This window comes from Stylophora pistillata, chromosome 3, assembly GCF_964205215.1.
Source record: "Stylophora pistillata chromosome 3, jaStyPist1.2, whole genome shotgun sequence".
Lineage (NCBI taxonomy): Eukaryota > Metazoa > Cnidaria > Anthozoa > Scleractinia > Pocilloporidae > Stylophora > Stylophora pistillata.
Window position 1 is genome coordinate 20,895,917 of NC_142521.1, and position 16,584 is coordinate 20,912,500.

The following is a 16,584-nucleotide window of genomic DNA, read 5'->3' on the forward strand; positions in this document are numbered from 1 at the left end:
CGACGAAATTCTGGAACCTTTCATCTTGCATCACTTGCTTAATCCATTGGGCGGCACCAACAAAAGTTCTTCCATTGTCAGAATACCCCTTTTGTGGTCTCCCTCGTCGGGCGATGAAGTGCTTGAAACTCGCGAGGAATTCTTTAGTTTCCAAGTTGGGCAGCAAATCCAAGAATAAAGCTCGTGTCAGGCTACAGGCGTACAGCAACACATACGCCTTTCCCTCTGTCTTCGCGTTCTTATGGTACTTCAATGGTCCCGCGTAGTTGACGCCGACGACTTGAAAGGGTGTTTGACCTTCCGTGTGATCCCTTGGGAGGTCTCCTTGGGGTGGGGATAAAAAGGCTTGGGCTTGAAACCTCAGAGAGCCGTGGCAACTCTTCACGATTCGTTTGGTCAATCTTCTGAGGCGCAGAACCCAGTACAGCTCTCGGACCGTTGCCATGGTACTGACGACTTCCCCGTGGAGCGTTCCGAGATGAAATTGTGTTATGAGCTTCTCTGTGAAGTGGTGGCTATCAGGCAAATATACCGGGAAATGCCCTTGGATTTTACCTCGACATTTCAAAATGCGGTCTTGGGTTGGTTGTAGATTCAGTTGCAACCGATTTTCTTGGTATTGTTTATCAGCTGTGGCTCGGGACTAGGCTCTTTTCGCCCAAAAGATTATCACTTTGTTAGTTTCTTCACTTGTCAGCGGTCCCTTAAGTCTTCCTGTCTTCCTTGAACGAACGTTGTGGACGAACTGCATTATCCACGCACAGATTCTCATTGTCCTCCAGTAGGTAGATTTCTCAAGGAGGGTGTCTAGCTCGTCTGTAGTTGCTATCACCACAGCAAAAACATCTCGTGTCGCTTTCACTTCTGCCATTGATTCATCTGATGCCTTAGTCACAATATCTGGAGGCTAGCACGCTTTGTTTTTCAACCACTTCAGTCCATTGCACCAAGAGGGATTATTTGTCAGATCTCCGCTACAGCTTCCAAGTTCAGCAGGGTTCTCTGAAGTCCGTACGTGTCGCCAGGTCACTTCCGAATGTGTATGTATTTTCTCAACCCTGTTACTCACAAACTGCTTATATGTGCCTGGAGATCTGATCCAGTGCAGGGAGACGCTGCTATCGAGCCAACAGTACTTTTCTATTAGGGGAAATCCCTTCAGAGCTGAGGCCACGTTTGCCAAGAGATTCACTGCCATATATCCAGACACCAACTCTAGCCGAGGGATCGTCAGTCCCTTTTTGGAAAGTCTCGCTCTTGCTGCCACGAGCCCCTGATTGGCGCCTGACTCTTGAACAACAACAGCATACACAGCTGCAGCTACCCCTTACCACTGACATCACCAAAGGCGTGCAACTCGATTGACTGAATATCCTCTTGATAGGCTGCTAAAGACCTCGGGACTGTGAGCTGCTCGGGAAGTTGCTCCTCCCATCGGATCCAACTCTGCATCAACTTGCTTGGAAGCCTTGCATCCCAGTTCAGCTTGGAGTCACACACGTCACGGTAGAGAATTTTTCCTCCCTGTGGGTCATAGATCCTCGCCACTTTGCTTAAAATTCCCCGCTTGCTGGGATCAGCTTTCTCTTGTGGAAAACTCATGCCGACAGTATCGTTTTCCTTGTCCCATGGCAAGCCAAGCAGGGTAGTTCCTTTTCTTCTGGGGACATTTAACTGCCCTTTTGCGTACGTTTCTTCCTTGATCAAGACTGGTTCGGAAGCAGCTGATTCCAATTCTTTCATGTTCAAATGCCATTTATGCAACTCGAAGGTGCCCTCGGCGAATACAATCTGAGAAGCTGATTTGATTTCTTTTGCCTTTTCACTTGTAGGGCCGCTGCTGATAAGGTCGTCTACGTATAAACTTGTTTCGATCTCGCTGACAATGTTCGGGTAGTTTTGTCTGCAACTCTCCAACAGGTGTTGAATTACGCCTCCCAGCAGGAAGGGCGACTATGTGAGGCCGAAAAGGGCTCTAGTAAACCTCAGCGTTTCCATAATTTGACTGCTTGGGTCCTTCAACCAATGAAATCTTTGCGCATCACAGTCTTGCTCTTTAATACGCACTTGGAGGAAAGCTTGTTTGATGTCTCCTGCGACTGCAACTGGATGAAATCGCGAACGAACTAGGACACTCCAGAGCTTGTTTTGAAGAGGTGGACCAGGATTCAGACACTAATTTAGCGAGGATGCACCAGAGTAGGGCTGCCGCTGATAAGGTCGTCTACGTATAAACTCATTTCGATCTCGCTGACAATGTTCGGGTAGTTTTGTCTGCAACTCTCCAACAGGTGTTGAATTACGCCTCCCAGCAGGAAGGGCGGCAATGTGAGGCCGAAAAGAGCTCTAGTAAACCTCAGCGTTTCCACAAAGTTGAATAATTACATGATATTGAGGTTTTCACCTTATATAGACTGAATACTGTTATAACTGTATTGTAAGCTAAAGATGAGAATGTTAAAGGCCCTTACCCTTTCAACAAAGCCAGCAAGTTCACTCTCACAATCTCTACAAAAGAGGACCTTCCGACTGCTTCTGACGAATCCTCAGTGGCTATGTACCAGTAGATCCCAGGAGTGAGATAAAGGAAGCCAGGTCCACCTTAAATTAAACTGTGTGCTATCATCTTCCCCAAAACTTCAAATACACCTGTCAAAAGATGTTCAGTGCAGTACACAGGAGTAAGTCTTGCATGCATATATACCTCAGGATGAACCACTTGCAAGTTCAGTAAAAACATCCGTGAATGCTTGTCTAAGCAGTCCTCCTGTATCTACAGCTGGCTCTCCTTTGCTCTGCACTTTGATGGGTATGGCTGGATCAAAGTGAACACTGATGTCAAACTGAAAAAAGTCCATGATGATATCCTCTCTGTCAACCTTTAGCTTTTCTGAACACATATATGGCTTCATGGAGAGCTTAAGTCCGTTCAGAATTTGGTGTACACTATCATCTCTTGCTTCCTTCTTCATTGTGCTCTCACTCAAAGCATCTGAAGGAAGCCCAATGTCCTGGTATGTTAGTAGTGAGTCGCTCATAGTTTCTCTACTTGCACTTGTAAAAATGGATGACAAAGACTCAAGACCATTATCAATGAATGATGAATCCACAGACTGATAAGACCATTGAGGAGAGCTGTAACACTCAACTTCATCAATTGCACCCACCTGCATACTTCCAGAGCTAACACCCAGGACATTTGGCTGGTTGTTAACAGCTTGCACAGATGATTGACTTTCGGTGCTTTCATGCTGATCACTTCCTTCGATTTCATCATCACTTGTTACTGGGGTTTCCTGTGCCACATTCAATCTTACATACAGCCGTCCTGTGGCACAAGGATGTTTAACATGTTTAAAGTTCCACTTGTGATTCTCTTTAACCACTGGCACAGAAATAGTATTTCTTTCTCTTCTCACGAAGTCAAAATCCCTGCTTGTAATGTGGGGTAACTTTGTCTTGAACAAGGAAACCAACTCCGACTTTCTCTTCTTCTGAGTAATCAGGATAAAAATCGTGCTGACCTTTGATCACAATCATGTTGTCGATTAGACCATATTCCTTGTCAGCATCAATGTCGGGTTCCTGTAAAAGGTAAACACTTTTAGGAACGACTTGCACTTTTGTTGATTGCTTAGCCTTTTTTTAAATTGAAGGCCATAAGATGGCACACTGTTTTGGCGTTTCATTTGTGCCTTCGACACTAAGTGCAGACACTTTGTTTAAAGCACGATAAGCTGAGGAAGCAGGTGCACTTATTAACTGCCTCTTTCTCTCTGCTGATGACTGACTTCCACTTCGTGAGGATAGTTCTTCTCTTACAGCGGATCTAATGGCCGACCTGACTTGTTCTTTGAGGCTGCCAGCACCACTCGCCATTTTGAAGCCTCGTGTTCCCAAGATGCACTTCGTGAAGGCCCGCGGGCTTTATGGGATTTTTTTGACATCTTTTTATGACTTTGTTAATCAAATTTTTGACCTTTTGGATGTGATTCCCTTTCCAACCCCTTGGAATCTGAGTTATTATTCGTAAAACCCTGAGTTATTATTCGTAGTAAAACCCTGAGTTATTATTCGTAAAACCCTGTTTTTGTCGACTTTGACATTGCCTGTTAAAAGTCGGTCGAGTGCCACTGTTGGTGTTGAAGGTGATGGTTATATTTCGTTGAATGTGATCATAAGTGGTAGTTTATGATAAATTGGTTTGTTGATTGTGATCTAAAAGGACGACTGTGATTGCAATATTCCTCTTGAATTTTGCACCATTTGGCTTTCCATAGTTGGGTGGACGCCTCTTTGTATTTTTATAAGTTTCGTATCCTAATTATTACTTGCATGGCATTTTGTGGCCTGGGCTTGAATGAAGTAAATTCCTCGGTCATTAAGTGCTCTAATACATACATACATACATACATACATACTTTATTGCATAGCTCCCCCCCTGGGGGCTCTTCCGCCATACATGAATATAAGATATTAAGTCATAAAACGTCTAAAGTCATAAGTACTAAATACTAAATACTAAATAAATAAACTAAATACTAAATAAATACTAAAGTCACATGTTACGAATTAAGAATATTCTTAAAAATTTTCTTTTTAAAACCACTTAGGCTATCTGTGTCTCTGATAAATTTAGGTAAAAAATTATAACTTTTAGCCCCACGGAAGGCAAAAGCCCTTTGCCCAGCCGCGATCCTGCACTTGGGCAACGTAAGCTCGCTCTTCTGTCTGGTATCTCTTTGGTGAATTTCGGAACGTTGTTTAAATCGTTCACAGAGATAGTTAGGAGTCAAGTTGTTGATGCATTTATAAACCATGACTAAGTCATTAAAAAGTAGTTTTTTCTTTACGTTAAGCCATTTAAGGGACTTCAGTGCCTCTGTGATGTGATCGTACTTTTTCAAGCCAGTCACGATCCTGCAAGCATAGTTCTGGACTAACTGAAGTTTTTTGATATTCTTATTACTTGTGTTGCTCCAAACTGTCGAACAATAAAAAAGTTTGCAAAAGACGAAAGCATTTATGAGGTATATCAGAGTGCTTCGATCCAGTAAATGTTTTGTCCTATTGACTCTCGTTAATTTAAACATACAGTCAGATACCGTTTTAGTGATGTGCTCATTAAAGTTAAGATGGCAATCAATGTGCACTCCCAGGTCCTTAACTACGGTCACAGGCTTGATTTCAGTTCCCAATATTGTGGCACTTGGAAGAGTGGCAGGTAAAGTTCTCATTAGTTGGGGGACGCCCACATAGAGAAGTTTTGTTTTATCAGGGTTGATGAGCAGCGAATTTCTACAACACCAACTCAATATTTCTTCGAGATCTTCGTTTACAGCAGAGATAACGTCTTGAAGTTTGTTTGAGGGGAACCTGAGGAAAATTTTTGTGTCATCCACATAGCCCAGAGGTTTGCAGTGTTTTGGAACTCGAAAGAGATCATTTACATATAATGTAAACAATACTGGGCCCTAATAGTTGTAATCTTGGGAAATTGCTAAATATTTTAATTGATAGACCTAATACTGAACGAAGGAGACAGGGCAGCAATTGCCTAGAATTCCATACCAGATAAATTAAGACACTTCTCTAATTCAATTACTTTTGAAAATAGGCTTAAAAAGGCAAAAAATGGTGTTGTAAATATAAATTTTGGAAAGGGGGCTGGCTCTGTTGTTTATAATCAGAATTCAAATTTCTACTATTTCTAATAAAATTATATTATGACATATTTAAATTAATCTCAGTTTCTTATTTTAACACTTTACTCTAGGTTTATTTATCTTATTTTACGAAGATATAGGTCCACATCAGCTGTAAAGTTAAAAATTTTTAGCCTACTAATCAAATAAAGATATTATGTATGTAGGTATGTATGTTCCAAAACTTGATTACCTTAACAGAGAAGGAATATTTAAAACAGTTTAATCTTGCAAGTTTGGTTTGTATCTAAGGTTCATGGTTGGATCTCATCTTAGTGCTCCTGCACAGTTCAAAGTAATCACTGAAATGTAGACCATTCAGATTGAATGTGATCTTGTAGCACTCCACCAGGGATAGAAATTCCCTTATTCATTATAAAGAGTTCCATTGATTTTATCTAAATTAGATTATTATGTAAAAACCTGGTGAGGGAATAGAAATGCAGTATTTTAACACCTTAAATTAGAATAAGAATTATAAAGATTGCCATTAATCTAAAAGAATAACACTCTTGGGAGGGTGGCCAGGTCAAATCTTCTTCAAAAGTACTAACTTTGCCAATGGCACTGAGGTAGTCTAAATTAAAAAGTCATAACCGTAGATTGGGAAGACTGTCTATTCTCTGACAATGTAAAAATAATAACAATAACTACTTCTAGCAAATGAATTCTGCAACTACAAAGATCTGACAGAAACTTACCAAACTCTTTCAAATTTTTAATGTAAAGCTTACTGTAAACACTGGCATATAAGCGGCACCAGTAGATAAGTTGCAATCCAAGTTTGGTAAATCAAATTTTGGAAAAAAGTCTTCGGAAGTTGATCTAAAGAAATCCCACGTGGAGTCTTAAGGAAGTTCTTTTATATTAGTGGCACTGACTGTATACCCCTGTCACTGATGGGTCACTGGCATCAAAAACTGAGAATAATTCGAAACCTTATCTAAACTAATTTTCTACCAGTAACAGTATGGACATCATATCTGCTGATTTATACTGGTGTTTGATCCAACTCTGGTATTGTTGAAGCGCTATTTTGTTCATTCCTATCAGATTTTACATTAAACATGAGGAAATCTTTAGATTGTTGGTTGGGTTGTTTCTAGCTTATTACACCGGACTATTTGATCAGGAGAAGGGATACTTGATACAAGTAACTTTTTCCATTTATGGAAAATTTCATGAGAGTGTGGTATGTTTCTGTCTTGTGGTGTAGTGCTGGTGATATGTCCAGCTGGGGGAGACACTGTCAACAGATTTGCAGTAGAATGGATATTCCCTGCTGGTTAAGTGGGTCTCATGGAAGAAGATTTAATGCCACTTACAGCAAAACAACAATCTTGTTCTTGTGAGCAACAACAGCTTTTAGGAGCCACCAAACTTGTGACAGACAATTCTGAGTGGCCTTTATTCATTGAAGGAGAAGTGATGACAGATGGTGCTTTAATTGGTGCTCGATGTTTTTCTTAAGGTGAGTTATATCGTTCTGTCCAATCCTCTTAATAGAGGCAGCAGAGGCTTTTCCAAATTAATGAAACATTTTATAATAGTTGTAGTAGAAATATTAATGCCATGTAGTTACTCCAAGGGAATCCAGTTGATAAAGAGAGGCACAGGAATCTAGTCTGATTATCAGCACAATAGCTAGGAGACCTTGTAACAACTTGATTTGAAAGAGAAATGGGCTCATGAATGTGTAGGGATCTTGGTGAGCATATACCTACAGTATAAGTGTGTATATAGGAGTCAAGTAGCTCTAAAAGACACAAAATAGTTTATATGGCAAGATATTGGACACAATATTCATCAGTATTGTGATAATAATACTAATAATAGTAATAATGATAATGATACTAATAGTTTATGTAATTAGCCATTTTCAAAACGAGCGGCGGTCTGGGTACGATTTGCCACCATAAAGGCTCTTGGGATCGTTTGGAGGGACAGCGTGAAGGTAAACAAACGCACAGCTGACGTGTGACAAACATGGCACACTATAACTGCTGTATTCCAGGCTGCACTAATAGTTACAGAAATGCACCTAACCTTCAGTATTATAGAATTCCAAAAGACCCTCATATACGTAGAAAGTACGTGGTTCTTATGAGGAACGAGACTCTGAAATTAGATTCTACGAGTACGCGGATTTGCTCAGTTCATTTCGATGGAGGAGAAAAACTTAGCAGAACGCACTTGCCTTCAATTTTTCCATGGACAAAACCGACAGCTCAACGTAGAGAACGCAAGAGGGCCAGTTTCGAAGATGTACAGAAAATAGAGCAAACCAAAAAAAGAAAAACAGCACTTGCTCAATTACCACAGGAAGCGAACTTTAAATTTGAAGAACAGACAGAAAATATGAATGTTAATGCTGACACCAGTACCAGTGTGGAAATGCAAACGTTACTTACTGGAGACCAACTAAACAGTTTATACAACAGAATGCAAACAAGAGAACAAGAAATTGTTAAGCTTAAGGGAGAGATTCAGCAGTTGGAGAAAGAAAACAACAACATAAAAGAGGTGAACAGCAAATTACAAAAGGAAATCGAAAGCTTGAAGCATGCTTTAGATAACAATAGATTTGACATAAGCAAATTTAAAGATAAAGATGATGATATTGCATTCTACACCGGCTTTCCCGATTACAATGCTTTTATTCTTTGTTACAAAACTGTAGAACAAGCCTCTAGCAATATTAATTATGGGCACAAAAGGACCACCACGAACGGTAATGTTGGGAGACCCAGAGTACTTACTAAATTCCAGGAGTTTACCCTTGTTATGCTGCGCTTGAGGCTGGGTTTGTTTGAGAATGATCTTGCTCATCGATTTTTGGTTTCAAGATCAACTGTCTCTAAGATTGTAAATGCCTGGATTCCATTTTTGAGGAGGGAATTTGAACCTCTTATCATCATCCCCCCAAGAGAAGTACTTCAATGTTATAGGCCTGACAGTTTTAAGAAACTGTTGCCTAACGTAACAGTCATTGTCGATTGCACGGAATTTGAAATGGAGAGGCCATCTGCTCTTGATTCACAGTCTACCTGTTTTTCATCATACAAGTCAAGAACCACCATGAAATCACTGTTGGGCATAACGCCAAGCGGTGTTTTATGTTTTGTGAGTGACTTATTTCCTGGTTCAACCTCAGATAAGGAAATAACTGTTCTTAGTGGTTTTCTAGACAGACTAAATCCTGGTGACCAGGTACTGGCTGACAAAGGGTTCAATTGCCAGGATGAATTAGCTTCTGTTGGTGCAAGCCTTGTTATACCAAAATTTTTAGAACAGAAGATACAGTTTTCCACAAATGAAACAAATCACAACAAGGTGGTTGCTAGCCTAAGAGTTCATGTGGAGCGGCTCATGGAACGTATAAAGAACTGGCACATCTTCGACCATAAGATACCAATTACTATTGCACCTATTGCATCAGACATGCTTGTAGTGGTCTGTGCTTTGTCAAATTTTCAACCCCCTCTTATAAATTAAAAATTATCATGTAATATTGTTAACTGTCATGACACATGTTGATGATGAAACACGAAAACATTCATATTGCAATAACTTTCATTAAATGGTGTAATGAAATAAATTTTGTTTGGACCAAACAATAATATTGGTATTGAAATTGGAGTCAAATGAGTGATTCAAATTCAGCTTACTTTGGGGAGCAGCTACATCACACAATGATAGTAGGTTGGGTCATTTGCATTTTAGGTTTAGCATTGCAAATGCTTTGACTACACATTTAAATCTAGGTTTGCCAAAACATGCAGCGTATAGTATAATGATATTATTCAACATTGGACATGTTAAGAAATACAACTTCAGTTATAAGTTTTCTAGTAGATGAAAAAGAATAAAACTCTTAAAACAAAAAGCTCTCAAAACATGCGCGCATCAATTTTGGGGAGCCCATATTTCACACAAGGATATGAAAGTTCTGGTACAATCCAGCAGTTAAAAAATGATTCAAGTTTTGGGAATATTCTATCCCAGTGTTCTTGTGAGAAATAAACTCTCTCACAAAAAGGTGTGGAAGAGGCTGTTCCCATAACCACAAAGTCAGTCCATTTTTGCTCTGCCACAAACATTGCCTGTTGTACTTGAAAATAATATTTGTGTCTTGAGTTCAAAATCACAGATTCCTCAAACTTCTTGCAAATTCCTTTTCGGAGCAGAGCCTCCTCCAGACTTTCTTGCTTTTCCATCTGAATATATTTCACTTCAAGAAGACCCTTACTGTCTTCTGCAGAAGGGTCACACACTAATCCGTCTGGACTTGCTCCGAGTAACCCATGATGCTTGGAAATGAAAAAGCCACATTTTTCTACGGATATATCAGTAACCCCTTCCCCCTGCTTTAATAATTTGTAAGCAGCTATGATCCTGTCCTCCATTTCAAGTCCTTCTTGCATGTATTTACTCTGAAATGGTTTTTTGTAACCAAGGACATCTTGGATGATTTTTGTTGGTGATGTTGTTTCCCTTTGCACAGCTATTCTGTAACAATTTGTAGCAGTAATCCTGGGCTGCCTGTGATGATGCCACAAATTTGAGTTTGACTGCCCTCGTGTTTGCTCTTCTACTTTCTTTATTTTTTCTTCATCAAAATTAATGTTCCTCTTCACTTTCTCAAATCTCACTCTTAGTTCATCAGCTGATATTGGATGACATTTGATGGGTGAGATGAGTGGCTCTTCCAGATTATTTACCTTTTGAGGAAGAATATGTGTCCATCCAACAGCTCTCCCAGATTTCATTTGATATTCTTTTAAAGATTTATGGAAGTTTTGTAATCTTTCACTTGGCCAGACTTTTTTTTCTGATACACAGGTACCATTCTGTGCTGGACATGAGGCTAGCTTTGGCCTTTTTGCTTTCTTTTCTTTAGCATAATCATGTTTGACAAAGCTCATCTCAGAGATAGGTGTCACTGGACCCTTGCGTTTCCCTGGCACATTCCATTTACAAGGCTTAGATGTGCAGGACTCAGCTGCATCCGAATTTTTCCTTTTCGTCTCCTTAAAGCTTTGTTCAAGGGCAAACAATGTAGATGCCACATGGTTACAACGGCCATCAATACCAGCAGGACACTTACAGTGTGCTTTTAACACACAACCTATGGATGACATTAACAGAAAACAAGAGTATACTTTATCTTTTTTCATCGATGGCAGAACTTGGCTTTTTACATAATGTTTTCCATTTTGGTGCAGATGTCCAATGTATAAAACATGCCCTGACTTGAAGAAGTTAAATCCCTTGACTAGGGGCTTTGCAGTGGAAAGTTGTTTTTTACTTTCAACTCCTTCAATCATAAACTGCCAAACGGTTCCAAAAGCTATCTTAGGCAAATCTTTAAAATCAGGTTTGTATCCTTCTTTTGGAAAGAATTGGTTGAGCTGCGGCTCTTCCTCCTCCAGCACTCCAAGTTGAGCCTTCTTGCGGAGAAGGTGTAGTCCACCGTCTGGATCACGGAGATATTTAACGTCTAGTCCATGCTTAATGTAATCTTGAACTCTGAAAAATATGAACATGATATATGACTGGAATGAAACAAAATAAAACGACACAATTTCTCCTTCGATATAATTTAAGCTCATATGTACACCACTAAATGAAAATATACACCTCGAGTGAACCTACCTTGTTATCAATGCTTTCTTATTTCCCGTAGTCTTTGCTCCCCTGCACAGCAACCACCTTTTCAATTGAACGACGCTACATTGTTCTACAGTTTCGCGAGGAATTTTTGCACCAGGTATATCTTCTTCTGTCAGAATAACCTTGAGAGCGTCTCGCACGGTTGCATTGCTCTTGTCCACCATGTTCTTGCTGTCCCTCCAAACGATCCCAAGAGCCTCTAGGGTGGCAAATCGTACCCAGACCGCCGCTCGTTTTGAAAATGGCTAATGCACATGCACGTTCACTACATGTGTGAAACGCTTAACAAAATTACCAGTAATCCTAAAACCATAACAGTTACTCTAAAAAAGTAGAAAAGAAGAAAAAAACTAGGAATACACCTTGAAACTAGAGGTTAATAATACCATTTGGTTAAAAGGAAGGTCTTGAGATTTTTCTTAAATGATGATACTGTTCTGGGTTGTCTTATTTCCAATTAATGGAATAGTGTTCTAAATATTTGAGGCACATATAGAGAAAGTTCTATCACCACATGATTTAGTTTAACAGTTTGGGTGCCTCAGCAGCAGTTCTTGAAGGTTCGAGTGTAGAGACTTAGTTCATTTGCAATGTTCGAAGAGTTCCATCGGACATTGTAGGCAAAGACCATTCAGTGATTTATAGATAAAAAGAAGGTGCTTAAACACAATTCAATATGAGACAAGGAACCAATTAAGTTACCGTAGTTATTCGGTTATAAGGCGCACGGTTTTCTCTCTTCGGGTGGCAAGTTAGTGCTAAAATTGAGGTGCGTCTTATAGCCAAGTATTTTCACGTAACAAAATCTTAAGATCACAATTTGATAAAAACTTACAGTTTAAAAGACACTTAGTGTTGGTCATTGACTTTTATCTATTTGGTGCTTCTGAAAAGAACCGGGGTGGCTCTGAAAAGAGCGGTTGTGGTGGTTGTTGTTTGTCTAGTCTCGGCTAGTATTCTTGCTCACTGTCCGTATCGAACTCGTTCTCTAACTCGTCGTCTGCTTCATCAGCTCCAGCTCCTTCTTCTTCCCACACAGCTTCATCCTCGGTGCCGTCCATAGCGTTTGAAATTCCACAGGACTTGAAGGATTTGGCAACTAAATCGGCGGGTATCTCTTGCCAAGCTTTGTGTATCCACTGTAAAACAAGTTGTTTACTCGGCGCTCGCTTTTTCCCCGGAGGAGTGTAAGTAAACGGACCGTTCACCATCCAAGCCTGATATTGAGAACGTACCTTGTTCTTAAACGGCTTGTTAATACATTTGTCAAGGGGCTGCAATACGGGTGTAAGTCCGCCAGGGATGACTGCAACGTTGACATTTCGCCTGGCCAGAAGATCTTTTACGGCCTCCGTCAAGTGACCATGAAAGGAATCCCAGACGAGTAGAGCTTTTTGGTCTGCGGTGTAGCGAAGATTGCGTCTAATCCACTCCTTTATTCCTATGAATTAAAAAAAGAATACTGCCCTTAGAGACCTATAGATTACTAAACGACTTAAAGAGAATAGCAAACAAATGATAACTTGCATACCGGTACGTGCTCAGTAACATGATATCCATGACAACAATGTTTGTCGCTCGCTCGAAAAGTTCCTTCTCTGATTAAACAGTGTAGAGATAAAACATACCCTCTTCGTCCATCCAGCCTTTCTTGTGCACTGAAATTTGCATCCTTGGTGGCGTGTTGATATTTAGCTGCCGAACACCTTTAAATATGACTTTCGGTGGGAGTTTTTCGCCATTCACTTTCACTGTCAGAGCAACCGTGAAACTTTGCTTGTCGGCGCCGCAAATTTCCCTTTCGTAAACGGTCGTTGCCATTTGAAACGGTCGATGCCATTTCTCGGAACGGTCGTTGCCATTGAAAACGGTCGATGCCATTTCTCATGACGGTCGATGCCATCGTAAGGGTCGATGCCAAGAAGGAACCGATATTTCCGACTCTCTCCGACGACATGCGTGACAATTAGATCAATGCAGACTAGCTTTCCCACAAACCATCGCGATTTTTATCAAATCAAAATGGCGGACAAACCCGACAATTTTCTCAAAGATCTAATATCTTCAGCTATAAAAGAAGTCGAATCGAAAAGAAAATCTTTTGAATCGACCCAAATTACAAAGGAGAGTTTTCTGGCTTCGCTTCCAGATGATTCATTTTACTACCTGAAGGCAATTTCAGGAAATGGAGAAAAGTTCAAAGTGCACTTTTTGACCGAAGATATAACGAAAGAAAACCTGGAGCAATGGATATCCGAATATGAAGTGATAAACAGCATCTCAGTGAAGTTAAAGACAAAGAAGGCACCAACAAGCGGCTATGTGTTGCAAAACTACTATAGATGCCAACACAACACTCGCAACTGGAGTCCAAGTAAAGATCCACAGCAGAAATTGTACTTGAATCCATCTGCCAGAGTAAAGAACACCAATTGCCCCTTTCAGATGATAGTCAAAATAGACAGCGAGGGATGTTGTTCTGTGGACATAGAGTGGGACCACAACCATTCACTTGAAACTCTGGAGACCTCTAATTTCCGTGACCTTTCTCCTGAGTGCACAGAAAGGGTTTTGAAGCTGTTTGAAAGTGGGCATACACCAGCAACAGCAAGGCAACAGTACTTGAAAGAACTCAAAGAATCATGTCAGGATGAATTGGAATTTCACAGGAAAAAGGCCAATCGGGCAGTTATGCCAAGAAAAAGGGACTTTAGTTACCTCTACACGCAATTTGGTAAGGATAGGTATGGTGGACAGGGCGTTATGATGTTTGAAAGACTTGCCGAAAGGCTTGAACAATACAAGAAAGACAACCCTGAAGCTACTACTTGTTACCAGATATATGAAGGTGATAATACGCCTCTTATAATTGCTATTGTAACACCTCTCATGAACCGTGTACACAAGGAAGTGCAGCAGTCTGGTGAGATGGTTTTTGTTGATGCTACTTCTAATACAGAAGAGCACAATCTTAAAGTGTTTTTAATGTGCACAAACAATGTGTCTGGAGCACTTCCACTTGGCATCTTGATCACCAGTGATGAGCAGGAGCGTACACTTAAACAGGGCTTTGAAATGTTTCGGTCCTGTTTACCAGAGTATGCATTCAATGATCGTGGTCGGGAACAAGGCCCCCAAGCCATCCTTACAGACAACTGTAAAGAGGAAAGAAATGCTCTGAAGTCTGTTTGGCCAACATCTGTTTTACTTCTTTGCATCTTCCACATGCTCCAACAACTTTGGAGATGGCTTCACGAGAGCAAGAACAGTATCAGCCAAGCAGATAGACCCTATTTTCTCACCCTTTTCAAGAGGTCCTTGTATGCCGAGACAAAACAAGATTTTGAGAACTGCTTCAGTGAACTTTTGAATGATGGCCGTTGCAAGAAATACCCAGATCTAGTCAGCTATTTGCAAAATCTATACAATGACAAAGAATCTTTTGCTCTATGCTTTAGAACTGAACTGCTTGTTAGAGGTAACCACACCAACAATTTTGCTGAGGCTCAGTTTTTGGTTCTTAAGGATGTAATTCTGCAGCGCACTAAAGAGTACAATGTTGTTGGGCTTCTAGACAAGCTGACTATTGATTTAGAAGATCACTACAAGAATAAGCTCCTTAGTATTGCTGATGGGAGTTTTGATGGCGTGTACAGACATCGTTTCTTTGGCAAAGGGAAAAACGGAAGCACAGGGTTTAAAGTCCCCGATAAAAAAGATCTTGATGCCTACCTCTCAACTGTGGAGAACTTTGGCAATAATGTATTCAAAGTTGGAAGCTCTTCAGATAGCAGTCACAGGTTAGTAGTGTTTTTTCTTAGCCGTCACAATAGCATAATGCTCTGATGGTACAAGAGGGCATGTGTGGGTGGGCATTATTTTCCTATCTTTCCCCCACTGTCTGATTCAAATTATCTTGATAGGGGAAGCAGTGCAGGGGGGGGGGAGGGGGCAGTGTTTCTAGGCTCCTCCCCTTTGGAGCAAAAATACATAAAACATAGGGACATAACATGCATAACATATGAGATACATGTAATTCCTGCAGTTCATCCATATGCTGCATTCCAAGGATGTTGATTTAGCATAAGGAAGACCAAAACATGAGTAATATATTGTCCAGGGGGTGGGGTACCTTTAGTAATTTCCCTTCTTGGCAGGGTGTTGAGTTTTTTATAGCAGAGTAAGAGCAAGTCCTTACTCTGCTGTTAGGAATATTTCTATTAATATCTTAGTGGATCAACCAGTTGAAGGTCTAGAATGTATCTATTACAGATTGAAAAAACAAAAATTCCAGTTGTATTGAGATATTTATGAATTGTCTCATTGGTTCTTTGTCAGTTATACAGTGGACATGACTCTTGGGATATGTACCTGCACGGTTGGTAAAAACGGGAGCCCATGCAAACACCAGTATGTCCTGTGGGTGGCAAATCTAGCAGACTGCATAAACTTTATTCCAGTCAGTAACCCACATGAGAGGCAGAAATTGGCCTGGCTAGCAATAGGAAAGACACTTCCTGTTGCTTGCTATAAGCCATTACGCTCTAGTGATGCTGGACAAACATCACAAACTGATGGTTCTAATGGTTTTGTAACAGAGGCATCCACTAGTATGGAAACAGCACAACAAGGGCCAAACTGCTCAACTGCTGAACTAATTCAGAGCAATGATGATGAGGATGAACATTCCACTGAACCAACTCAGAGCAATGATGATGATGAGGATGATTCCATTGCAAATGCTGAACAATTGTTGAGAAACTCTTGTGAAAAAATAATTCAAAAGCTCCAAAGCTCAAGAGACCTTAATTTGGCTAAAGGTGTAATCAGGTTTGCAAAAAGGGTAACATCCTTAACCGCTGCTAGATCTATGCATTCTAATTTGGCAAGCGCTCTTTTTTCTTTCGGGTCCAGTGAGGTGAAAAAAACCGGAAATGGAAAAAAGATCCGAGTCCAGCCCAACAGAAAACGAAAGTGTGGTAGTGGAAGCCATCAGGTTGTATCAAAAGGGCGACCAGTACAACTACAAGAACCAACCTCCAAGAGGAAGCGCACCCATGACTTGGCTAAAGCAGTACAAACAAACACTAAAAGTAGTAAGAAGTCTGGGTCCCATACTATGAAATCCAAGACAAAGCACATGCAAAGGAAAAAATAGGAAAACAGAGAAATCTTAGTGAATAAACAATGGAATGTTTGCATAATG

The 16,584-nt window shown here is 40.5% G+C and overlaps 3 protein-coding genes and 1 long non-coding RNA gene across 4 annotated transcripts in view; 3 read left to right on the plus strand and 1 right to left on the minus strand.

The window, feature by feature from the left end:
• Positions 1-16,584, plus strand: part of LOC148735004 (uncharacterized) — a 51,340-nt gene that overhangs the window by 12,098 nt on the left and 22,658 nt on the right. The window lies entirely within an intron of this gene.
• Positions 7,573-9,325, plus strand: LOC148735005 (uncharacterized). Its single transcript, XM_088753504.1, has one exon. The coding sequence runs from the start codon at positions 7,692-7,694 to the stop codon at positions 9,198-9,200; it is 1,509 nt and encodes a 502-aa protein (XP_088609630.1). The 5' UTR covers positions 7,573-7,691; the 3' UTR covers positions 9,201-9,325.
• LOC148735006 (uncharacterized) lies at positions 9,490-11,613 on the minus strand. Its single transcript, XM_088753503.1, has 2 exons — positions 11,361-11,613; positions 9,490-11,234 (listed from the first exon to the last, which is right to left on the minus strand). The coding sequence occupies exons 1-2, from the start codon at positions 11,540-11,542 to the stop codon at positions 9,596-9,598; spliced, it is 1,821 nt and encodes a 606-aa protein (XP_088609629.1). The 5' UTR covers positions 11,543-11,613; the 3' UTR covers positions 9,490-9,595.
• Positions 13,369-16,584, plus strand: part of LOC148735007 (uncharacterized) — a 3,633-nt gene continuing 417 nt past the window's right edge. The window contains exons 1-2 of the mRNA XM_088753502.1: positions 13,369-15,178; positions 15,717-16,584. The exon at positions 15,717-16,584 is cut by the window's right edge and continues 417 nt beyond it. Coding sequence (XP_088609628.1) covers positions 13,401-15,178; positions 15,717-16,536 — 2,598 coding nt within the window. The 5' untranslated portion in view covers positions 13,369-13,400 and the 3' untranslated portion in view covers positions 16,537-16,584. The remainder of the gene's footprint in view (positions 15,179-15,716) is intronic.